Below are 23,474 nucleotides of genomic sequence, written 5' to 3' on the forward strand. Positions count from 1 at the left end.
TTGGTCCCGCCCCCGCGCGGTCAGGTGGCCCGCCCACGTCTTTGATTGACGGCCAGGAGAACCAGTCGTAGGAAAGGGGCTCGCGAATTGATGGCTTTTAACCCAATCTCTGAGCAGGGTTTGTTCTGCTCCCGCCTACTGTCGTCTTGCGCTAGTTCCCGCCCCGTGCTGCGATTGACAACAGTGCTGCCCAATGGAAAAGAAAAAGAAAAAGAACAGGACAGCTCAGCTATCCAGTCGGAAGCGGAAGAAGGCGGGGCTTAATTCCCTCTGACAGCGTAACGCTGAAGAGCTCCGCCCCCATAATGATTGGCAGCCGCGCCGGCAAATCGTCTGTCGGGAAAGCCAAGTCCCCGGGCGCGCCGTGCTCCCACCACAGCGCGGCCCCGGCCGAACGTCTCGCGGGGGGCGGGGCGGGCACAAAGCAGCACGGGGACGGGCGGCCTCCTGCAGCACGCGGGGACGCGCACACTGGAGTGACAGCCGGCGGCCCAACCGCGGAGCGGGATGGGAGGGCGGGGCGACGCGGCGTCCTGTCCTGGCCTTCCCACGGGCGGGCGGGGCTTGGGGCTGGGCCAATCAGAGCCCGCGGCAGGAGGCGGCCGGGCCAATGAGGGGCAGGGCCCCAAGGCGCGTGGGGTGGGACCTGCGCTGCCCTGGGGTGCTCGGTGCCGGCCGGGCCTGGCCGGGCCGCGCTGCGCGGGGGGCTGTGGAGGCCGAGCGGGAGCTGGCGGAGGCCTCCGGGCCTGGCTCCTCGCCTGCCCCTCGGCCGCCCGCAGCGCAGCGCGGCGGGGCCCGGGCCAGCTCCGCCCTCTCGCTGCCGCCCGCTCGTCCCTCGGCCGCCCGGGCCGGGGCCGACCGTCCCGGCTACGCCTGGCCCCTGTGGGGCGGAACGGCGCCCCCTGGCCGAGCACCAGGCGGGGCGGAGCGGCGGGCGGGGAGGGAGGCCCAGGGCGCTGCCGGGCCCCGCGGCGGGGCTGACGGGAGGGTGGCGCTGGCGGAGCCCCGGTGTGGGCCGAGCTCCTGCCCCGCCGTGCCCGCGGTCACTGCGCCTGGGGCGTTCTGGCTGGGAGGGAGTTTAAGGCGGAAATCCCCAAAAAAACAATTAGTGTGGCACGTAGTTCTCAAGAAGAGTTCTGGGGGAAAAATACGGTTAAATTCCTAGCTTTTGGAGTATTTTCCCCGTGAGTGTTAACGCTGCCAGGAGACTTGGTAACAGAGGTCAAAAAATATATATATTTCTGTTCATCTGGTGGGGGTGCAATGGTGGAGGGAGCTCCCAGGCACTCTTAAAGCCTGAGCACGATTCTTGCTGGAAAAGGATGAAAGATATGTCGCGTTCATAAATCGCACAAACAGCGTCAGTTACCCAAATCAGCTCCTAGTGTCGTGTTTCAGCGGTTCCCTTCTCTAGAAAAAAGTTCACCTGACGTTCTGGTAACGTCTGAGTTGGCCACATGGTCCAATTCCCACAAAAAGGAGCTGAACGCAGATGTTCCGGCATTGGAATTTTTCTGAAGTTAGGGCCGTGCTCTGCACGTTTCGGAAATCCATTTAAATGTTCGTTAGGAGTTTCTGAAATAGGAGTAAGGGTACTTTTTGTTAACTTGCGGTTTTATTAGGCCTAAGTAAAAGCTGGTAAAGCAATTTGCTATTGCATATGAGGAAAGTCCAAAATACCACCACAACTGCAAATGTTTCACATACGGCTTGAAAGCCATTGTGTCATGTAGTCTGGGTTTTGCAGAAGGGGAATTGTTCCTTCCTCCTGTCCTGAGCTGGGAGAAGTCCCATGTAATTGTTAAATTTAAATAGCACCTCCAAATGTTTGAGTGCAGATTTTCAATAGTATCTAACAGACTTGTTAGTGCTAGGTCAGAGGTTGGACTCAGTGATCTTGGAGGTCTTTTCCAACCTAGATGATTCTGTGAAACCCCTTGCTTCTTTGTTGTTTTTTTGTTGTTGTTTTGTTTGTTTCCCCACCTTGTCTTCACTTTTAGACAGGTTCTGCTATCTTGAATTAGGCTTTTCCTTGGAGGAGTTTTTCCTTTTCCCCTTTCCCGTTTCCAGTTACAAACTTTTACCTTTTGTTTTGCCCTGTCAAGTTTCCATACTTACTCCTTGATGGGGCTTCAAAATATCTATTTTTTTTAATTTATTTATTTTTTCCTAACAGTGTTAATATATCTAAAAGGAGTCCTTTGCAGGTTGTATGAGTTTTTAGGGCTCATATGTACTTAACAAATATAAGTGAAATGGAATTACACATACATTTTTGTTTTATACATACTTCTTTCACCAGTAGGTGGCTTTCTATTTGTATGCGTTGCTGCTACCTCAAAGCCCAGCATGCAAGCACAGCACTCAATTTGATACGGCCTCTAAGTAGGAAGTCAGAGACATAACCTTAGTATGTTGGTCTACACTACCTGAACAAAGAAGGGTTCAGTTTCCCAGGAGCATAGTGAATACTGAGAAGATAGTAATCTGAAGAATTATAATTCATAATCTGAAGAAATTCAGATTATGGACTCGTTAATTGCCTGTCCTCAACAGGGCATATAACCTTATCTATCAAATTACAGTGACTGTGGATAAGAACACACAATGCACATAGCTAACTTTTACCATATGGCCCTTCTTATGTGCCCAAAATGTTAACTCTAATGGCTCCTGTTTTTTTTTTTTTTTTTAAAAAAAAAAAAGCCTATGACAACCAAAGAGCTCACAACCCGTAAGGCAACAAGTACCTTGTAGCCACAATGTGGTAATAAAAGTTGATAAATTTCTGGATGCAGTTTAGATCTGAAAGAAAGAATTGGGAGGGTTTAAAGCCTGCAGCATGTCTGCCTGCAACTTCCAGGCACAGGGGTTACCAAGGTTTACTACAGTGTTCACTGTGGCTGCTTCCATAGCCATACTCTAAAAAAAAATAGACCAATATTGCAAGTAGCACAGAAAATGCTACGTTACTTCTGCTTGTCCAAAGAGTCTCAATTCCCTGGCACTGGGTTGGATTCAGTGTGTGTGAGGCTAACCAACCCAAGAATCACAGTCAGAATCTCAGCAGGACCCTCCCTGATGTTTAGATGGAGGGGTTTGGATCTAGGATTACTAGATGTAAATAAATAATGATTTAGCATGAACTTCAACATCCTACTCTTACGAGTCCATGTTCTTTACTTGCAACGTAGCTTATCTGTAAGGCACCAGAGCAGCTGTACGGAAGGTATCCTGGAGCATTACAGTATTGACAATTTGATATGTCTGTGTTCGTGAACACTCAGAGCTCAGTCCGTGTCAGCTGTGGCGAGCTTGGGCTCCTGACCTGTCACAGATAAGGAACTGTTCCTCGCTGACGCCTCTTGGGCTTTTTATCTCTTTTATTTCTGCCCCTCCTCCCTCCCCCCTCTGCCTTTTCTATTGGTTTGAGGTTACTGGAACATTTTTATAGAAAAAATATTAATGCGTTTGTGCTTATGTATGGTCTAGTGCACAATGTCTTCTAATTACCGCAGCTTCCGAAAAAGCGTGCCGTGGCTAATCCTTTTTCTGGAAACTGTTTTCATCATCCTCTTCTACTTTTTGTTCTCAGGTTACAATGCCTCCATCTCAAACATTTCCTACACAGGTAAGACTGCTGGTTTTGCTGTGAAAGGAAGGGTTGAATGTGTGCTTTTATTTTGCAGTGCAGTAGAGTTGGGATTAAACAGTTTTGTGTTTTTGTTAATGAGTAGAATGTTTTTACTGCCCTTTAAGTACTCTTCTTTGCCATGTATTATATTTATTTATATCAAAGCAAAGACAGTGAACAAAGATGTGATACTAATTGCCTTGCTTATCTGTTCTTGCTGTCTGTTGGTGGTAATCTTGATTCCTATGAACATAAACTTCTGAGGGCAGGCACTGCACTGAGTTAGGGGCCTAACTCTTGTGCAGTGAAGGCGGCGTGCTACAAAGTAAAAATTCAAGATGGCAGTGTTTTCCATCTGAACGCTTGCTTCAAATACATGAAGCTATTACAGTGCAATTAAGGGCTTAAATATATTCTGGAAATGCATTTTGTGCATTGATTAAAGGAATGTATGAACAGAGTATGCTACAGCCATAGTGTATAGAGTATTTAGAGTGCTGTGCAAAAGTGAGTTGATTAATCCTCGTGACATTCTGGTATTGCCCTCCCTGTTTTATAGCTGGGAAAAATGAGACCTGCTTACTAGCAGTTTAGTATTTTGCTGTATGTAGAGGTCTGCACAGCCATATGAGACTATGACTGTTAGCATGTCCTGGGGGATACTTCCAGGCCTACAGATCCAAGACCTTGTACCTTGGACAGCCTCTTCCTTTTATGCAATGGTTTCTGTGTTCATCTGTTCTGAAGTCGCTTTGTAAAATTAAATTCAGGGCCAATGGTATTGTCTTTCTGGTTGCTTATGGATCAGAAAGAAAGCTTTGGGAATCTTTAAAAAATAATATTGGCACCAAATTTTTTATCTAAAGGCTTCTTAGTTAATTGTGTTTTGGTTTTTTTTTTTTTTAATTTTTTATTTTTTTAAACCAGAAATCCAGTCTGCATTAATCACTTGACTGCTCTCTTGGTCTTTTCTGTCACACAGATTTTCAAGATGTCAACAACATGGTGATTTTTGGATTTGGCTTTTTCCTGGCATTTCTGAAAAGATACAGCTTTAGCAGCACAGGATTCAACCTCCTCATTATTGTACTTGGTGTCCAGTGCTCCATTCTGATGGAAGGTTTATTAGTTCTCCTCCTTCGAGAAGCAAAGGAAGGTGATCTGAAAATGTAATTATTCCAGTTCTCACAAGAACTAATCTGGAGCTGCTGACTGCTTTTTGTCAAGGATAATGCCTTGTTTTGTTGACCTGATTGTGAATTAGCATGGTCATTTGCAGACTTTTTGGAGGGCTTTGGAGTGTCAAGTACACTTGGCCATCTGTCCTTCTTTCATTGCCCCTGGTGTGGTCCCGATATGGAATTATTATTATTTTCTTTCATTACAGCATAACAACGGCTGTTGTGAGTATGACTGCTGTGGTCATCTCCAGTGGAGCAGTTCTTGGAAAAACTAATCCTATACAATTAATTGTGATGACAGTTGTAGAGGTAATAGTTTTCCAAGCGAGCAGATGGATCAACAAGCGATTCCTGCAGGTATAGTAGTATGATTTCTAGTAACAGAGGGGAAAGTTTCACATGGACTTTGAAAGTGTTGCTTTTTGGTGATTCCTTAGTGCTATGCTGATGGGAACATCAGTGTATTTTATCTCATTCAGTTAGATTGTGGCTATGATTTCACTGAGATATGAAGTCTGACCGTGAGAGTACATTTAAGCGTCAACCTCCAAATGCTGAGTATTCTGCACCAATATAATTAGCTGATTCATGACCTTGAAGGATAAGCTGATCTGATGGATTGGGATATAGTGCATTTGACCTTACCCATGCCCTGACCCACCCCCAACACATGTATGAAAGCTTTGACCTATGCTAAGGTACTAATTATCTTTAACCTTTGCTCCCTCCCTGTTGGTTCAATCTGGAAGATTAACAGCGTGAATGATAGACGAGCCCAGCCTGGACAGCACAGAAAGACCTGCATTTAATGTACAATGTAAATGTACTTCAGGCTCTCTGTAGATGAATTGTGTGTTTATGAGCTACACTGAGCTCAGATAAATTAATGTGGCATTAATAACTCAGGCCTAAACTGAGTGACTGTGATAACAAATAGTTCATACGGAGGTTGTATGAGTAACTATATCAGGGTCTTCATCAAAGGGTTTCTGTGGCATAAAATGTTACAAAATTATTCTGTTGATACAGGTTCCAGACAACATCAGCATGATGCATGTTCACCTGTTTGGAGCCTACTTTGGTCTGGCAGTTTCCTCACGTTTCTCTGAGCCATCACCAAGGTCTGAGAAGAATGCAAGTACCCCGAAGTCGTATTTATTGTCAATGTTGGGTAAGACATTTGGTTTAATGTCTCAGATGAAAGAAGAGATTGCAGTGAGAGCAAGAGGGAGGTTTTGGGGAACAGGCCATGGCACACTGAAGCTTTTGCATTCAAAGTACAGGTCTGAGTGCTGTCCAGCATAGAATGCTGCTGTGGTTCGTGGTTTCTGACAATGAGTTGGCGAGTCTCGGCAGTTTTCCTACCAGGCATGTAAGTCACTCTTGCAGAGGCTGTTTGCTTGTGTCAGTCTCAGCTCAAAGTCTACAGCAAATTAACTGCTCCCTCTCGCAACTGAATTCTCTCTTTTGGCCTTGTATAGGCATATCGGTAAGGGACATATGTACTGAGGTTATTACTTGTATTTCAGTAGTGTTTAGAGTGCCAAATGGGCTGAGGCTCAGTTTTTCTTCGCAAGGTGCTGTACAGAGATATAAAAATACAGTCCCTGCCTAGTAACATAAATGAGAAGATAAAAACCCACTGAAAGGAGGGGAATATGATACAGACATGCGCATGAGAAAGGATCTGAGTGATGATAGGCTGAACATATGGGAGTTCCATTTTTTTTCTTAAAGAAGCAATTTAGTTTCCTCATTATTGTGACTTCTGTTATGTAACTGTCACCAGCTGAACTAAGATCTTGCAATGAAGGCCCAGAGTGTAATTCTCAGTTGGTCTTCACCCCAAAGAAGGTGAAATTTCTTCTTTGGGGAAAGAGAAATTTAAATGCTGAGTCCCTGAAGTTCTTGCTTTGCTGGAGAATTACAGAACAGTATTTTAATCAACTTATCAAGATGCTCTTAAGCCATTGTTATAATTTTAGTACAGCTTGCTACAAGCAAGTGCTTGCTATCCTAAGTAATTATATATCTATACCTTGGATAATATTTGAGGTAACATGGGCAGAAAGGAGCAAGCAAATTCCTTATAGTTCCATTTTTTCTGGGGACTGTGTGAAGTGCTGAAGTCTTCATCCATATTTGGAACCATATTGTAAACCTTTGATTTTCATAGCTGAGCAGGTGCTCATAAGAATATGTCAGTAACATTAGTAGTTTTGTTTGTTTGTTGTTTTTTTTTTTAATAACTAACTACTGAATTAATGTTTATAAGATTGTCATAGTAAGGATAATTCCACCAGTCTTCACTGCTAACACTGGTTTTGAATTGCCAAAATGGCAATTTAGTCCCATATCTTGGTTGGTGGGACAGACCCACCTGAAGCAAACTGAAGACTTCATTTGGCAGATTAGTATATCACTTGTGGGGTGAAACGTATCCAGTCTTTTGGGGTAGACTGCAAGCACTGAACTTATGAAGAAGTCCTTTTCTCAAGGGGTATCTTTGACAGAAATAGCACTACACTTGCAGAAAAACATGAGTTAGGAACGTAATCTGAACAAATAGTACTAGTTTGCTGGGAAGCCTGTCAGTTTTCCAGATCAAATCAAGGTTAATGGGCCAAATACCCTGTCTGAGAGGCAAGATTATCACCTCTTTGGTGCACTGATAGGGTGAAATTTAGCAGACACAGTTCAGCATTTCAGGGAGACAAGATAAGCTTTTAGAAAAGCATTAGCTGCCAGGGGAGCTGGATTTAACCATTGTGCTTTATAGTGACATTGCCTGTCATTTCTTAATAGACTTGACGAAAGAAAACTTAAAATTTTACTGTCAGGTGAAGTGCTCAGGGACTGGTACCTCTCTGGTTCAGTTATGGAGAAGTGAATATTAGCTATGGAAGTTGAACAACAACGATTAATGTCTAGACAAAGCAAAATAAACGGCAGCTTATCTGTACTGTCATCTGTGCACTTATATACATCTGTGCAAAAACATCGGAGCAAGCTCCTGGATTTTCAAAAAGTTTCTTCTGTTCAGCAGTGCTTAATATTCCTGGATGTCGTTATTTTTGGTACCATTGAAAGCCTGTTTTCAAATGCCTGTGCAGAACAAGCATAATGCTAATTGTTTGGAAATGAACGGTGAAATTGTTCCCACTTGTATTTAAACCTCTGTTTAAGGGGACTATATATGAGAAAGTAGTTTTTAAAGGTGTTCTTGAAAAGCATTAAGTACATCATGCCTTGAGCTCCATGAAAGACCAGACAACTCCCAGTAGAGCCTTGATTTGGCTGCATGTATGATATTACCAAGTTTCTGGGAAGGTGTTGGAATAGCAGTCAGCTCCCAGGGCTGTCTGTGCTGTAAAGTGCTGCTATCCTTTGTTCACAACAAGGGAATTGCAGAATTGCAGCAAATGCAGAAATGTGGGCTGGAGCCTTCCAGACACAGCCTGTGATAGATTTACTGTGTTTTAGAGCAGGTAATGATAGTTGCTTGTCTTTGTCTCCAAGGCACTCTCTTTCTTTGGGTATTCTGGCCAAGCTTCAATTCTGTACTAGCTGATGCAGACAAGACCAAAGCAATCTACAACACCTACTTTGCACTTGCAGTGAGTGCTGTAACTGCCTTCACATTGTCTGTTCTGACCACAATGGATGGAAAATTCAGAATGGTAAGACTTGAGAGAAAACTGCGGTGTGAAAAAGCTATTTTTCTGTTACTTTCAGTAAATCACCGAAAGTATAATATCTATTAAGTAAAAACAGCTCCAAATTTTCAGCTTCACAGTCGTCATTAGCTCGCCAAGCAGAAGTCTTTAAATGTAACTTAGAAATTATATTCTCAGATGGTAATTCACCGTATACAGAAGCACAAATTCATGCAAAAGACATTCTACTTGCATAAGATTAGTGGTCTATGATATTGTACAGCTATAAGACAAGCAATGACTGAATTCTCACTCCATGTTTTTGTTATTTTATTTTACAGACTCATGTCCACAGTGCAGCACTAGCGGGTGGGGTTACTGTTTGTTATGCAGCAGAGAGTATTGACTATCCCTGGATTGCAATGATTTTGGGTCTGCTTGCCAGTCTGATAACCATATTAGGATCTTTCTGTTTACAGGTAATGCTCAAAACCTGAAATTCCTTTTTGTATAAGCTGTATAAACTTCTTTTCCAACGTAGAATACTTCAAAGTAAACCTCTTTTTCAAAGAAATTAAAGCCAGGAAACGAAGACTTGACTGGAGTGCAGGATTGCAAGTTAAAAGACCAAAATTATGTTTCTAAGATAGGCAATCTGCTGTAATCGACCTGAGGTTTTGTCTGTCAGTTAAACTTTTTCCTCTTTCCAGAGATGCTTGAATCCTGCTCTCAAGATTCATGATGCATCTGGAGTTCATTTCACTTTTGGCTTGCCTGGTTTACTTGGAGCTGTTGCCCAGGTTGTTCTCTTAGTAATAAAAAAATGGACTGTTTTACCAAGGTACATCATTTTTTGCTATTAATAAGTTTAATGATTATTGTATGGTACCCTGAATAGAGTTCTCATACATAGAGAAAGCCTGAAAGTTATCACAGATAAATCATATTTTACCAGATAACCTCAGATCATCTCTGAAGTCCAAAAACGTTAGTATAAAGACTTTCTGAGTTGAGCAGGCTTTGGATCAGAACTTTAATGTTACGTTTTGGTCCCATTTTCTCTCCCTTTTCATTTGATATTAAATACAGCGGACATGGGAGATGAAGGATGGGGAAGCACATCCTTCCAAGACTCGTTTTGACTTTTGTGTTTCGGGAAAGCTTTGTACGCTAATACAGCAGCAGAGACAAAAAAAAAATCATCATTTCTGTCTGAAAAAGGCTTTAACCCTTAATCAGGGGCAAAAATGCCAGCCTGGACTACAGCCACTCTGGACACCCAACTGGAAATTATACTTGGGGAGATATCCTGCAAAAGGGTCAGTGAAGTATAGGTCTTTGTAGGATTTTTTTGAAATGGCACTGGCACCTCATTTTCACAAATCAAGCCCATGTTGCATTATACAAGAAGTTCTCTGTGTAAGTTTCTCAACTTACACAGGAATGAATCACGGTGCAGTATCAGTCTGTATTAGGCTTCTGCTAGGATCTCTTAAAACATCTAATTGCAGCTGTATAAAGATTCTAAAATAATAATTTAGAGGTTTTGACAGGAAACGTGCATGTGCACCACTTGAGGCAGACTAATTCACATTCTGTTCAAATCAAACTGTCAAAGGCGAAACACTTGTTTTGCTTTTCAGCCTGGGTTACGTGGTCATGATTTACATCGGTGCCTTCTGCCTGACCATCAGTGTTGCCTTGATAACAGGTTTTATTACAGGTAAGTATGGAAAAACGTTTCAGTAATATCTTCCTCATTTTCACCATGGGCAAATGTCTTCCTATTACACCTGTTACCATGTCAGTGGAACTCTTGGTAGAAAGATGCCAGCGTAACTGGGGTGTTAAAGTGTGTTTCTATGTATAAATGATTTGTTCATATAGAAGGAAACTGTTGGACACGTTAACACCAAGAACTCTTCATAGATGGGCTTTGAAGAAGAGATGTATTCAGCATAACCTGCTAGCACCATTCGTTCGTTGGTGACATTTATTTTAACAGATGCTTAGCAGCTGCCTTCAGATTTCATACAGGAGATGTGTGAGGATGAAAATATTTCTACATTTTGGTATTGTCTTACTGACAGAAAAATGCTATCTTAGAGTTTCTCATTTTTTAGGCCTGTTGGTATAAATCTGCAAAGTTCCACTAATGTCAGTAGCTTGCTTACATAAGTGAAACATTAGGCCTTTGATCACTAGTGGTTTGGGGTCATCAGGGCTCATGTGTTCCTCGTATGACATTCTGCCTATTTTATGGCAGCTGCATTTTTCTCTGTTAATTCTGGTTTGAGTGAAAGAGAAATGGTAGTTAAAAGTTGCTGTGAAATATACTTTAAAATTATTTTTTTGTGCTTTAATTGATCTGCAACCTTTGCATTAGCTCAGGTGTAGTTAAAGAGGTTGAGCTAATCAAGCAGTTTTTACAAAAAACAGCTTAAACAATCATTTGGTCATTAAGTTTAAAAATCTACGTTTCCATCTGAAATCTCAAGCTAACAGTGCTGATAAGCCTGTTTGCTTTAAATACACAGGCAGTTTTCATGCAAGAAATTAATGACTTGTTACGTATCTTTAGAATCTGGCAGACTGTTTAATGGAGTTTTACCTGTACAAATTAAGCTTTTATAATACAGGCCTTAATCCTGGTAAGCTTCTCTGTACTTAAAGTCAACTTGAGTCAAGGGGCTCTGATGAAGCATTTTGTTCCCCTTTTGTATTTTGATGTTACATTTGCATGTGTGTTACTAAGAAACCTCCAGTTATACACAGTCTTCCCCTTTCTGTGATACATGTATATTTTTTACAAATAGGTTTAATCTTAAACTTCAAACTGTTGAAGATCATCCCTGTATCAAAGTATTTTGAAGACCACTTTTATTGGGAGGTAAGCTTCAGGGTAAAGTTAACCATGTGGGAGTATATATAGCACCAAGCATTCATTTCATAGGACACTTTGAATGCCGTTTGATGAACTGTTTAGAGCCTGCATATTGTAAATGTATGTAGTCTTCAGCTAGGATTCTCAGAGCTGTTGGTGGGCACAAAGCTAAATCTGAGATGAACTTGTCTGTTGTAATGCATAATCTTACATGCTCTGACGTCCTGTCCTTCATATACTGTCCTTGAGGAAATCTGAGCATCTAAGAGTGGGATTTTTAGAAGCCAGTAAGCAGACCAAGTCTCCTGGCCTTCACTGGGCATAGAGTGGCTTTTAAAGCTGGTGCATAAACACAGGCTTTGTGCACATTTAGGCACTGAATGTGACCCTATGTCTGAATCACAGAAATGAGAATAAGCTTCTAATAAGGCTCTCCATTACCTTTTTCATATGATGATTTGATGCATAAAATGTTCTGATACAAGAATGTTTGTCTTGCAGTTTCCCCATTTGGCTGTTGGATTTTGAATGGATGAACCCACATGAAAGATCGACCAAGAGAAGGTCACTAGATAAAATGAGTAACCATGATCGGATGAAAAAGCAATTAATTATCAATTCTCATGCTCAAAAAAGCCTTCCCACACAAAAGTTTGGTAACAAACTGTTCTAGTTATTCTTGAAAGACCAGGTTGTAAATTTACACATGCAAAAGTTATTATGCATTTAGCTTTTCTGCTTTAATGGTCTTGCCTTAAATAGTTTGTAGAACATGTACAAAAAAGTTTGCTGCATTCATCGCTGTAATGGCTTATCAGTGAAAATGCTTAGAGATTTTTAGAAAGCTATTTTTAACTCCCCAGTTTAAAAGCCAAAATATGTATTTTAATATTATGTGTACAGGGAGTACACTTACTCTGATGTAGTGAAGTGTTAAAGTGCTTGTTTTTAAGCTAAATTCTGTTAGAGGCCTTGTAAAGCAAGGATTTAATGACTGAGCTGGATCTGGGCCAGAACTCTGCATCTTGCCAGACTCAACTCTTAAGTTACCTGACTGCCTGAAGAAAAATCTACACTTGCGTGGTTCAGGCTAGCTCTCTGGATGTTCAAACAGCAAAAATTAAATTGTTCTGCTTGTGGATGGCCTCACTGAAATCAACAGCATCGTTACTCATTACTTCAGGAACAAGCCTTAGAACACTATTCTTGAGCAGTGGCAGTCTGCACATGGTCAGCTATCCAAAAGGCTCTGGCTGCTGTGAAGACGTGAATGTCAGTCAGCGAATGAGGGAATAGTCCTTCCTTGGGTATTCCCATTTGTTTGGATAGGGCTGGTTATGCGATAAATTTAACTGGATTGGGCCTAATTCTGTGCAACAAGCTTCATGGTACCAATGCTAAAACCCGATTTCCAAAGTGTCTCACGCTGAATTTTGATGTTTTCTTTTTTCATATTTTTGAAAAGTGGTTTGTTTTTTAATCATTTTAAGGAACATTGTATAGAGCTTCTACGCTGTAGATACAAGAATTGGTAATAGCACATACTATTTGTTTTGGTACTGGATAGATGGTCAACTTGGAAAAGTAAAAGGTTTTAAAATGTATTGATTTAAGACTGCCAATAAGATGTTTTAAAGGCCTTACTTTTGATTTGAATGGAACACAGCACATACCTGTTTGCAGAGGACTTCAGCTGAGACAAGCAGGGGCTTTGGTCCATGAGCTACAGCCTCACTGTGCAGAAGATTCTGTGTAAACAAACCCCTTTTTTATGGATTACAACCCTGTGTTTCTTCATTATTTCCAAATAGTTGATATGTAAGTTCTTACATAATTAAAGAAGTCAGGCTTTGATTGTTTTTATTTATTCAGCACACTTGCTTAAAAATGAAGTAATGAGGGGAAAATTGCAACACTGAAAACAAAGGGTAAGTTCTTTGTTCACTGTAGCAATGTATGCTGACCTCAACTCATTTATTAGAGAATAAGCAAAGTAGATCACTGCAATTAAAGGAAGTGTGAGACAGGTTTCAAAGTTACTCAGAGAGGAAGTGCCAGTTTTTCTTAATTCCAACTCACAAAATAGCCAGTGATCTTACTTATTTTACCAACTGCATGCAGCTTCCATCAGCTTACAGTGCTATTCAGCTTGATACATATGCACTTACACACTTGCATTATTTCACATTTAGTGCACTCCTGCCTTTGTAATACTGCAATCCAAGCTGAACTTGTATATTCAGTATCTTACTTCTCAGCAATGAAACAAACATAACTTCTGCAACGCAAAGTTCTTCTGATGTTTTCTAGCAGAAGTCATTTTACAGAATCAGATTTTATCCCTCCCTTTCCTCCACATCTTTTTGCTCAGCGATTTCTTGAGCAAGTAGCCAAAATGTATGTAGAGGAAGGGGTAAAATAGCTCTTCCTGTATCTCACCGTTCATATGAGTATGCTTAGGGGATCAGAATTCTCCCTGGTAGTGACTGTCCCTGGTCTAACTCCCAGCTGAAGAGTATTCTTCCCTCATTTTTATTGTTGTTAGGAAATAGCTTACAGCAAGCTTTGTGGATGAACTACCTACAGCTAGAGCAACTATATAATTTATACTTGTGCCTCTACAGTGTCATCCACAGCAACAGTAAATTATTTACCAGTGACTCTCTCAATATCACCATAGAATAAATGAAATACTCAGGGGAAAAAAGTCTAAAGCAGCACCATTCTATGTAATACAAGAAAAGCCACGTACCAGTAAATTTTGAAATTAAGGAACTGTTTATATTGTCTGGACATAGGAAATATTTAATAAATATGTTAAAAAATTGTTTTAAAGCATTTTAGTAGGTCTTGGATTGTAAGATGATATAGAAACAGCTGGTTAAATACATCAGTTTTCCACTATTCTATTTACTTATAGCAAACATATAAAAGTGACTTCCATTGTTACTTCTAGCAATTTTATGTTTGTCAAAAACATTACATTTATATCAGAGGAAGAAAACAGAATTTTTAGTGCTATGATTTAATTTTTACTTGTTTTATCTTTAGACACAATTGAAGGTCACTGTATACAAAATGGTTTTACAAAATTTTTGGAGTTATGCAGTTAAAAAAAAGACATGGCCAACGCACTTCCATAGGCGTGTTCATTGCCACAAATCTTCCGTGCGACCAAATTTGAAGACCAGTCCTCTGTTTAAAACAATAAAGGTACATGAATATGTAAGGGAGAAGATTAAATACCTAGTATTTTAAATACATGATTTCAGGGAGCAAGTTGAAGTATTTGTAAATCTGTGTCCTGGTCCTGCAACAAGACCTATGCAGACAGATCACAGAGTGCCTTAACCAGCAGTTTATTCACCCGTATCTAATTGCAAAAGAATACAGCTGAAGTAAAAAACAGATTACAGCAAATTCCAGTTTTAATAAACGAAAACAAATTAGGTAAGAAACAAACAAAGGACAATAGGCTTACCCAAAAAAGATGAATGCATTCTGGAAAAACACAGCTATACCTGGGTATACTACTGTTTTTTCTAAAGGAAAAAAAAAACTCCATTAATTTTTCAGAAGTATTTTTCTTTTCAAGAATACCCCATCTCACAACAAGCTTCTAGTGCTGTTACTACTACTAACAAATCTGCGTAAGGCAGATTGTTCTCTCATGGAATTAAGATAGCACTATACATCTGGTATAACCCTTTTCATTCTCTGACAAGATGGTTTTCTCCAATTTGTTACTCACCTGTGCAAAACAAAGATGAGCACAAGGCTTACCCCACTGGAAAATAATTTCAGTGGCTTTTGTGCTTCCCAAAATCATTTAGCTTTCCAAATAAAAGAAATCTGTCCCGTTCTATAACCCAAAATGTGCATTCATGTAAGGGGATCCCCATTGATTCCCCCAGCAAAATGGGTCTCCCCAGGTATCTGGAATTCACTCAAAAGAGTCAACTATTTAAAGCAACAAGAATTTAATGGTACCCATGTATCATCTCGAGCTGGGTGCCTCCAAGGAAGGACCCCACTGAAAACTTTCCCTGGGTTCCTATACCTGTACAATCTTCGTTTCATCCGCTACGGCCCAATCAGTTCTGGACACATAGAAGTTATATTCCCTCAGATCAGCTGTTCTTTGTCGTGGGGCAGGTTGGTTTCTGTTACCTCCCAGGGCAGGTTCTCATCTGGTGCCATCCTTGGTCAGCACATCCCCCCTTCCCCATCGCTGCCACCCAGGCCCCTACACAGTGTGGCTCGCTGTGATTGACACCACTGCGTACCAGGTTCAGGTTACAGAGAGCTCATACTGCGGCCTAAGGCTTTGCTAATTTTACTCCACTAACATCAAACAATAGCTACCCGAATTCCTTACATACAGGCAGGGCAGCTTGTTTCCCTTTCACAACAGAAAAAGGGAAAGTAGTAGCGTTTAGGAAACCAAAATATGAAAACTGGACCTCCTTAGAAACAATCTAAAAATAAGTTGCAAAATTCAGTAGTCATTTAAAATATTTGAACTTTTCAAAAATGGATCAAATCACATTCCATGTTATGTCTTACCTTTAACAACATAGCCTCCAAAAAGGATCCACATAGAAGCAATCAGAGATCCAAAAGCCATCATAAAACCAATGAACAGCCAAATCCGAGCACCTTAAAAAAGACGTATGGATGTTTTGTGCCTGTGTCTGAGTAGAAACCCATAACTTTGAACACGCTTTAGTTTCAGAGCACCTTTTGTGACACAGAGATATGCACATAAACACATGTACACCGGTACAGTTGTTACAACTCTTCCAAGAATTATGGACTTCACATAGATCCCTATATGATAACCTACACCACTTTACCTGTTTGTCCTAGACAGCCTTCACTGTAACTGTCACCCCGAACTTGTCCGTTAGACACTGCATTGATCCTGTATGTGCAAAACAGGATGAAGGTGGGTAAACATTGGTAAAGCAAGAAGTGTTTATAAAACAATAGGAGAAACTTCTCAGAAACCCATTTAAATAGTGATGCATTTCTTACACTTTTTTTTTTAAGTGGAGAACAATGCTAAAACTTAAAAAAAAAATCTTGAAATACTACTAACACATGGATCTGTACGATGTCCAGTTTTTTAAATGGTTACTATACTTGCTATAAACAAATAAGACATATTATCCTGGCCTGCTTCACAAGAAGCATGACCAGCAGGTTGAGAGAGGTGATTTTCTCCCTCTAATCTGCTCTTATATATCTGCAGTACCCCCACCTGGTGTACTGCATTCAACTCTAGGACCACCAACATAACAGGGACATGGACCTGTTGGAGCAGGTCCAGAGGAGGGCCAGTAGGACGATCAGAAGGCTGGAGAACCTTTCTTGTGAAGAGATGCTGAGAAGGTTGGGGTTGTTCAGCCTAAAGAAGAGAAGGCTCCGGGGAAGATCTTACAGTGACCTGCCAGTACCTAGAAGTGGCCTATAGGAAAGCTGGAGGGGGGACTCTTTTATCAGGGAGTATAGTGATAGGACAAGGGGTAATGGCTTTAAACTAAAAGAGGATAGATTTAGAATAGATATTAGGAAAAAATTCTTTACTTTCATGATGGTGAGGCACTACAACAGGTTGCCCAGAGCAGCTGTGGCTGCCCCACCTCTGGCAGTGCCAAAGGCGAGGCTGGAGGGGGCTTTGGGCAGCCCAGGCTGGTGGGAGGTGTCCCTGCCCATGGCAGGGGCACTGGAACTAGATAGTTTCTAATGTCCCTTCCAACCCAAACCATTCTATGATGTTAGTAACAATCAGATATTACCTTGATTTGTTTTTCTCAGTTACCTCTCAATTTAAAGCCTATGCTCTTTTTTTAAATTCGTAACAGCACAGAAATTCTATGAGTGTGTAGCTGTGATCAAGAAGTTATGCTTACATTAGGAATGCAATTGTGGCTATAACCCCACAAGCATGGTAAGAATGGTTGAAGTCTTCCATTTTAGGGTACTTCACAGCTGCATCTATGATTATCCACCAACCTGTAAAGAACTATTAAAAAAAAAGAAAGCACAATAGCTTAAAATACAGATGCAAGCCTTTTAACAATACAAAAGATTGCTCTAGGAAAAAATTGCCAGCTTACAAAATCATACTTACAGTTCACTTACAGCATGGCTAGCTTTGTTTTCAGTTTAGTTCAGTGAAAGAGCAAAATCCGTGATTTATCTACTCCAATAGTAATTACATGGGTAGAAACCGAAAGACTTGTAAGGCTGCAAGCACCCAGAACACATCTCAGCGCTAACTCTGCTGCTAACACCCCCCCCAGTCCTCCTTTTATTTCCCAGCAGCTCACTTTCAGTTCGCTAGCAGAATGGCACGGGACAGGCAGCGCAGCACGTACCAGCACTCCCGCAGCCACCGAAGCGATCGTGTTCCGCTTTTCTCCCCAGTCAACGCACTCCGAGCACCTCACGCTCTCGAGCAGACCTGACATTTTGCAGTGCTCTGAGGAACTAGGAGAGACAGACAGAGGCGCGTTTCCCTCACAGCAGAACCCCCCACAAGCCAGCAGCCGGCTCGGCACCACGACTGCCCGCCGCCCCCCGAGCCCCCCGCCCCCAGCGCCCCCCGCACACCGCCAGGGGCCGAGGCCTCGGGACCGAGGCGGGCACCGACAGACAGCGCGGCCACCGGGCCTCGGGGGGCCTGGCCGCGCTCCCGAGGCCGAGGCCGGAACCCTCCGGCGGCGCTGCGAGAGGCGAAGAAAGCAGCGGCGAACGGCGCCGCCCAGCGCCCCGCCCGCCCCAGGGAGAGGAGCGGCGGCCGGGGGCCCCTCACCGGCGGCAGGAGGCAGCGAGGGCCCGCGGCCGGCCCCAGGTGCTCTGTGCGCACGCGCGGCCTCTCACGCGCTCCCCCCGCCGAGACGGGGCTGCCGCCCGCAGGCGCACCAGGGGCAGGAGTGCGCCAAGCGGGATCGCTTTGCGCATGCGCCTTAGCACGCGCGGGGCGGGGCGGTGTTGGCCAATACGCATGCGTGTCTCGCCAGCCGCGCGCATGCCCGGAGATGTTACTGGCCGACTGCGCGTGCGTCCCGCTGTCCTCGGTACGTCAGCGGGGGGCAGGTTCTGGAAGCTTCGGGCCGGGCCGGGCAGCGGCAGCGGCCGTCGCTCGTCTCCGGGGCAGGGCCTCGCCTCGCCTCGCCTCGGTCGCGGTGCCGCTCGTCTTGAGAGCCGGCAGCGGGGGCGTCCGGCGGCCCCAGCGGTAGGTGCCCGCAGGCGGCGTCCGGCGCGGAACCTCCCGCTGCGGCTCGGAGCCCCTGGGGGCCGGGCGGGGAGGCGGCGGGGGCGGCGTACACCGGGCTGGGGCCCGCGTGCGGGGTGTCGGTTGGGTAAGGGCTGCGCCGGGCTGGGCTGAGCTGCGCCGTGCTCTGCGCGTACCGCGTTGAAAGCGCCGGCGATTGCTTAGGATTGTGATGAGGGGCGCGATCGGAGGCAAGCAGGTGTTTCCCGTACCTGTGCTGCACGGTGGCGGCGATCTTCGCCCTCCTGCAGAGGAGAAGCGGCGCAGTTTATCTCCAGTAGTAGCACGGAGAACGCTTCTTACGGTGAGCGTGGAACTTGACACGTTTTAGTAAGGCTTGGAGACTTACTTGATAGCTCTCGTTTACAACAAGCACCAAATACAAACGGTGTGATTAAAGCAGCCGTCCTTAATCTGCGGGGTGGCAATACGGCTTTAAGTAACGGGGGTGGGATAGTTACACCGCAGAGTGCAGTAACCTTTGGAGATGTAAAATGGCTGCCGCTGAAGGGGGACAGCCATTTTAATGCATTACCATAACGGGTGTGACATTCGTAACAGGTCACATCTAGTTACTCATTAGCTGTGGTTTTTGTAGTAGTTATCTGCAATATTTTTAATAGGGATTTGGTGCATATGTTGCTGGGATGTGTGGAGGACTGTGCAGACGAAGTTTTGTAGTGCAGTTCAGTCAAGATCTTGAAGTGATTGCTGTACCTTCAGGATACTTTTTTTCCTGTTTAAGGAAAATACCAATTTGTATCTTTTTCACAAAAGGCATGTGTCTACAGTGAGTGAAGAGTATTAAAACCTACAGAAACTTCTTAAAGTTCTAGAGACCTATTCATGGTTTAAACTGAAGCCATTTTTAAATTTCATATAGAAGACTCACTACAGAAGAGGAAATGATGAAATTTAAAGTTGTCATGCATAAAACATGCTACTAATCTGGATTGAAAAAAATGTCCGCGTGTCTAATTATCCTTGAACTTTTGGCATGTTGTAATGCTTAATTGATGTATAAATGGCGTGCTGCATACCAATGATTTTGTTTCTCCTCCCCCCACTCCTCAGGAATGGAGACTGGGTATTACAGAACAACAATAAAAACAGAATCAGGTTCTAAAAGTATCTGCATGGAAGAAATGATGGTTAAGAAGACTGATGATATGGCAGATTTCATGGATGACTTGAAACTCAGCTCACCAAAGAAAAGATATTCTTGTTTGAGATCTGAGAGAAGTTGTGATAGGTCATCAACAAGGTCATCTAGTAGATCTTCTTGCAGTTCACGGTCCAGTTCAAGTACATCCTCTTCAGTTTCCTCCAGGAGTTGGAGCCGGTCCAGATCCAAATCACAGGCTCGACGAAATAGTTCCCGAAGGTACAGAAGATACTCTCGTTCCTATTCCAGAAGCCGGTCAAGATCACGTGGCGACATGAGTTACAGAGGAAGGTACCACGCCAGACACTACAGGAGGTACCACCGTTCTCCGCGGTGTAGGTCGCGCAGTAGGTCATGGTCTCGTGGGAGATCCTATTACAGAAGGTCCTATTCAAGAAGCAGATCACGTTCAAGAGGCCGAAGATACTATGGATTTGGGCGAACAGTATACCCTGAGGCTTACAGGAACTGGAGAAGCAGGTCACAAACGAGATCTCGTAGTAGGTCACCTCTACATTTGAGTGAAAAAGGTACTGTGAGACTTGCATTGCGTGTGAGGCAAAAAGCGTGCCCTTTATAGAGATCTGAGTTTGTCTGGTTAACAAGTATAGTTGCTTTATAGAGCATAACAGATAATTAGAATTTGGAAGAAAATCTTGGCATAGCTAGAAAAATATATTAAAACAAAAAAAAATTTGTTTAGAGGATATTTTTTGTGTTTCAACTGAAGCTAAATTTCCAAAGTTAAGATGAAAATTAATCAGAGTTGATGCTTGCTCAAGTGCAGTGGCTGTTTATGTTCAGTTTTTAGGCTTGTATGAACAGGTACATGTTGATTTTAAACATAAAAGAATGACACTTCTTTTTTTCTTGTAGAAAAGAGGGAACTTCTGGAAATTGCAAAAGCTAATGCTGCAAAAGCTCTGGGAACAGATAACATAGTCTTGCCTGCAAGTTTGAAGATCCTTACTCCTTCCAAGGAGACAAAAAATATAAAACAAGAGCATGAAGATTCTGGGGACTCAGATGAGGTAAGTGTGAACTGGAATATTCTTGATTAAAAGGTAAATATTTTTAAAACCTTGCGGTCTGCGTGGATGTCACAGTATTTTTTAACTGTGGAATTTGTAGTTACAAGTTCAAACTCTTGAACAAAAAATTGACTTGAATGCTAAAAAGTACTGTAGAAACCACTGTAGACTTGCCTTTACACTGAATATGCACTGGGCTCTGAGAAGCTGTTGATTCACGTACGGGCATTTGGTTGGTGTTAGGTTATGAAGAAGTGAGAAATGTAGCTCTTCCAAGTTTTTTTTCTAATACAGTATTGCCTATTACGTTGACTAGTTTGTTTTTGAGCTAAAACAAGGAGTCTCTGTACCAAGCCTGTTGAATAGTTTTTAGTAAAGGTTGATTTTACTGCCTGTTTAACTGTTAAAAGTTTTTCATATGCAACAAACTGTTTCCCAGAAATTACATACCCAAACACACAATGCATTTTACATGCTTTATTTCTGTCTTATAGAAATCATGACTATGGTTCCAGACATGATGAAGAAAATCTGTTGGTAATTAAGGGACTTGTGGGCTATAGTTGCTGTAAATTTAAGGGAGGGAGAAACTTGAGCAGCTTAAACTGAACTTTAGTTTGGCTCTGTTATGATGTGTTAATCTGATTCATGATAAATAGAAAATTGTGCTAATTGTTACATCTATCAGATGCTGATATTTCGTATTTACTAAGGGTTTTAGACAAATGGTACAGGCATCCCTTTCATAATATATGCAATATATTCCAGATGTTGAGAGATTACAGAAGAGGAGGCCTGCATCACTTGCAGATAAGTTTATTGTTGTTATCCAAAGCTCTGCAGGATTAATACGCAGAACTTCATGCAACTTACTCTAACACTACATTTCATTGTATGGCATTCCATGCTTTGAATCATTTGAATCCTCTTTAAGACTTAACTGGGGCATGGATACCAGGTCACATGTGAATTGGCACAAGGACACCGATAAAGATAATACATGTTTTTCAAACTGACTTCAACATGGATCTGTTTGCCTATATATACATATTTAAAAAAAAGGCATCAAAAAGCATCAAATACAAAAGATACAATAAAAAAAAAAGTATCAAAAAGCATCAAAAGTAGCTCACAGCTACTTTTGATGTAAAGAACTGAAACAACCGTACTGGAAAACGAATAACGTATGATGACTGCCTTAACCTGCATAGAGTATTGTATCTTCCCACTTATGCTTTGTGTGTTTTTCTCTAGCAACCCAGAAGACTAACAGAAGATAGAACTAAAAGTGGAATGGAGAGAGCAACCACACAGAGGAGCATTTCTTTCAGCCCTAATGTAAGTGAGCTTTCCAAAAATGGAAGTCCATTAATTCATCCTTCTTGTATTACTTTCCACGGCATTGGTTGCCAAATTAAATTTCTTAAATAATGGTAACAATTGAATTTGATGGTTTCACAATTACTTTACTAGAGGGTTAGATCAGTATTTTAGCAGTACTGTAAACATACAACAGCAATGTGTTTACAATCAGTGTTTACATTTCAACACTTAATGTTGAGTGTCTGTACTACAGACTTAAAAGTGTATGTGAGAAAGAATTTACACCAAAACTTAAAGTTGCATCTTTTGGTTAAATTTTAGTAACGCACAACTATGGGGAAAAAACTTCCCTGAATCCTGTGTCAATTAAGTGTATGTAGTTGATGCCTAGTAGTCCTTGGGTCTCCTGTGAGCTGGAAAGAAAACAGTCCAGCTTAAATGCAAATAAACCCATCGAAGTCAGTAGGTCTTGGTATATTCCTTTTCTTTCTAGCATTTTCAAAGGTAATTTATTTTACAGAATACAATGGCAAAACCAGTACTACAGAGGCCAGCAAGTCATGTTGTTAAAGAACCATCAATTTCTCCAGGAAGAGAAGATGACAGAAAGGGAAGTCCCTATGGGCAATGGGTTCCTGTCAAGAAGGAGGAGAAGAAAACATTTGTAAACTTCTCACCTAAATGTGCACTGTTCCGGGCACGCTAATATCTTACTGTTTCTCAGACTGTAATATTATGCATACCCAAATGGTGAGGTCTAAAGTTTTCTGATCAGGTTGAAGACTTGTTAATATTGGCTATTTATTTTGAGATCTTTAATTTTGAAATCTTAGGTTTCTCTTTCAGATATAAAGCACGGTGATCCAGAAGCCACAGATGGGAATCTTGTGTATATTTGTAAATATTTTTGTATTGCTTTAATGGCCTAGAACTTACAGGTGGGTAACTTTTTCTAAAGAATAGTTCAGTAGCTGTTACTCTGAGCACTTGAATTACTTGTGTAACTGTTGACTCCGAGTAAATAAATTTTAGTTTTGCACTGGCTTCTCAATGTGTCAAGTATTTGGAGCTTTGTTTAGTAGTAATTTGATGTACATCCTGTAAGTGGTTATTTCCAGGTTTAGGTTTCACTTGCCTTACGATTACCACAAAGTACAACAGAAGATCACTTGAGTTATCTTGAAAATTGACCTTCCTATTGGAATAGTTGCTGTCCAGGCACTGACTGTCCGTTCCATCTTTTGAAAGCATTGCACTTGAGGAGCCATCACATCATCCACTGACTTCTAAATCCTGAACTTGTGTTTGCAGGCTTGTG

General features: G+C 42.1%; 3 protein-coding genes across 17 annotated transcripts; 2 read left to right on the forward strand and 1 right to left on the reverse strand.

The window, feature by feature from the left end:
* Positions 1-31: 31 nt before the first annotated feature.
* Positions 32-13,207, forward strand: LOC308182378 (RH-like protein). 7 transcript variants are annotated; one of them, XM_080566893.1, is made up of 11 exons: positions 32-1,008; positions 3,596-3,631; positions 4,617-4,803; positions 5,022-5,172; positions 5,845-5,986; positions 8,335-8,495; positions 8,813-8,950; positions 9,182-9,312; positions 10,115-10,194; positions 11,288-11,361; positions 11,857-13,207. In XM_080566893.1, exons 3-11 carry the CDS (start codon positions 4,637-4,639, stop codon positions 11,881-11,883), a joined length of 1,071 nt encoding a protein of 356 aa, XP_080423019.1. In that variant the 5' UTR covers positions 32-1,008; positions 3,596-3,631; positions 4,617-4,636; the 3' UTR covers positions 11,884-13,207. The 7 variants fall into 7 exon arrangements, with proteins under 7 accessions (XP_080423019.1, XP_080423020.1, XP_080423018.1 ...); XM_080566894.1 differs by having other exon boundaries at positions 974-1,108; XM_080566892.1 differs by lacking the exon at positions 32-1,008 and adding an exon at positions 1,050-1,184 and having other exon boundaries at positions 11,288-13,207.
* Positions 1,216-18,393, reverse strand: TMEM50A (transmembrane protein 50A; the record flags this gene model as incomplete). Of its 7 annotated transcripts, XR_013941799.1 has the most annotated exons (9): positions 5,983-6,616; positions 6,708-8,273; positions 13,029-13,103; positions 14,837-14,897; positions 15,922-16,014; positions 16,212-16,279; positions 17,271-17,383; positions 17,739-17,850; positions 18,176-18,333. XR_013941799.1 is itself a non-coding variant. In XM_080566911.1 (7 exons), 7 exons carry the CDS (start codon positions 18,322-18,324, stop codon positions 13,079-13,081), a joined length of 621 nt encoding a protein of 206 aa, XP_080423037.1. In that variant the 3' UTR covers positions 11,949-13,078. The 7 variants fall into 7 exon arrangements, 3 of the variants coding, with proteins under 3 accessions (XP_080423037.1, XP_080423036.1, XP_080423038.1); XR_013941797.1 differs by lacking the exons at positions 5,983-6,616; positions 6,708-8,273 and adding an exon at positions 1,216-1,575; XR_013941798.1 differs by having other exon boundaries at positions 5,983-6,731.
* On the forward strand, positions 18,325-23,200 carry RSRP1 (arginine and serine rich protein 1). Of its 3 annotated transcripts, none has more exons than XM_080566895.1 (5): positions 18,325-18,440; positions 19,712-20,332; positions 20,679-20,833; positions 22,088-22,171; positions 22,677-23,200. In XM_080566895.1, exons 1-5 carry the CDS (start codon positions 18,368-18,370, stop codon positions 22,860-22,862), a joined length of 1,119 nt encoding a protein of 372 aa, XP_080423021.1. In that variant the 5' UTR covers positions 18,325-18,367; the 3' UTR covers positions 22,863-23,200. The 3 variants fall into 3 exon arrangements, with proteins under 3 accessions (XP_080423021.1, XP_080423022.1, XP_080423023.1); XM_080566896.1 differs by lacking the exon at positions 18,325-18,440 and adding an exon at positions 18,458-18,598; XM_080566897.1 differs by lacking the exon at positions 18,325-18,440 and adding an exon at positions 18,797-18,941.
* Positions 23,201-23,474: the final 274 nt, after the last annotated feature.

This window comes from Anser brachyrhynchus (genome assembly GCF_964034855.1).
Source record: "Anser brachyrhynchus genome assembly, chromosome: 24".
NCBI classification, from domain to species: Eukaryota; Metazoa; Chordata; class Aves; order Anseriformes; family Anatidae; genus Anser; species Anser brachyrhynchus.

What these genes read in the sequence shown, in the direction of transcription:
- LOC308182378 (XM_080566888.1), top strand. Translation starts at nt 3,499, where the DNA reads ATGTCTTCTAATTACCGCAGCTTCCGAAAAAGCGTGCCGTGGCTAATC. An exon ending in TGGATGGAAAATTCAGAATG is followed by an intron (nt 8,496 to 8,812) that starts GTAAGACTTGAG and finishes TTTATTTTACAG; the next exon opens with ACTCATGTCCACAGTGCAGC. An exon ending in AAATGGACTGTTTTACCAAG is followed by an intron (nt 9,313 to 10,114) that starts GTACATCATTTT and finishes TTTGCTTTTCAG; the next exon opens with CCTGGGTTACGTGGTCATGA.
- RSRP1 (XM_080566895.1), top strand. Translation starts at nt 18,368, where the DNA reads ATGCGTGTCTCGCCAGCCGCGCGCATGCCCGGAGATGTTACTGGCCGA. An exon ending in CGTGCGTCCCGCTGTCCTCG is followed by an intron (nt 18,441 to 19,711) that starts GTACGTCAGCGG and finishes CCCACTCCTCAG; the next exon opens with GAATGGAGACTGGGTATTAC. An exon ending in ATTCTGGGGACTCAGATGAG is followed by an intron (nt 20,834 to 22,087) that starts GTAAGTGTGAAC and finishes GTTTTTCTCTAG; the next exon opens with CAACCCAGAAGACTAACAGA.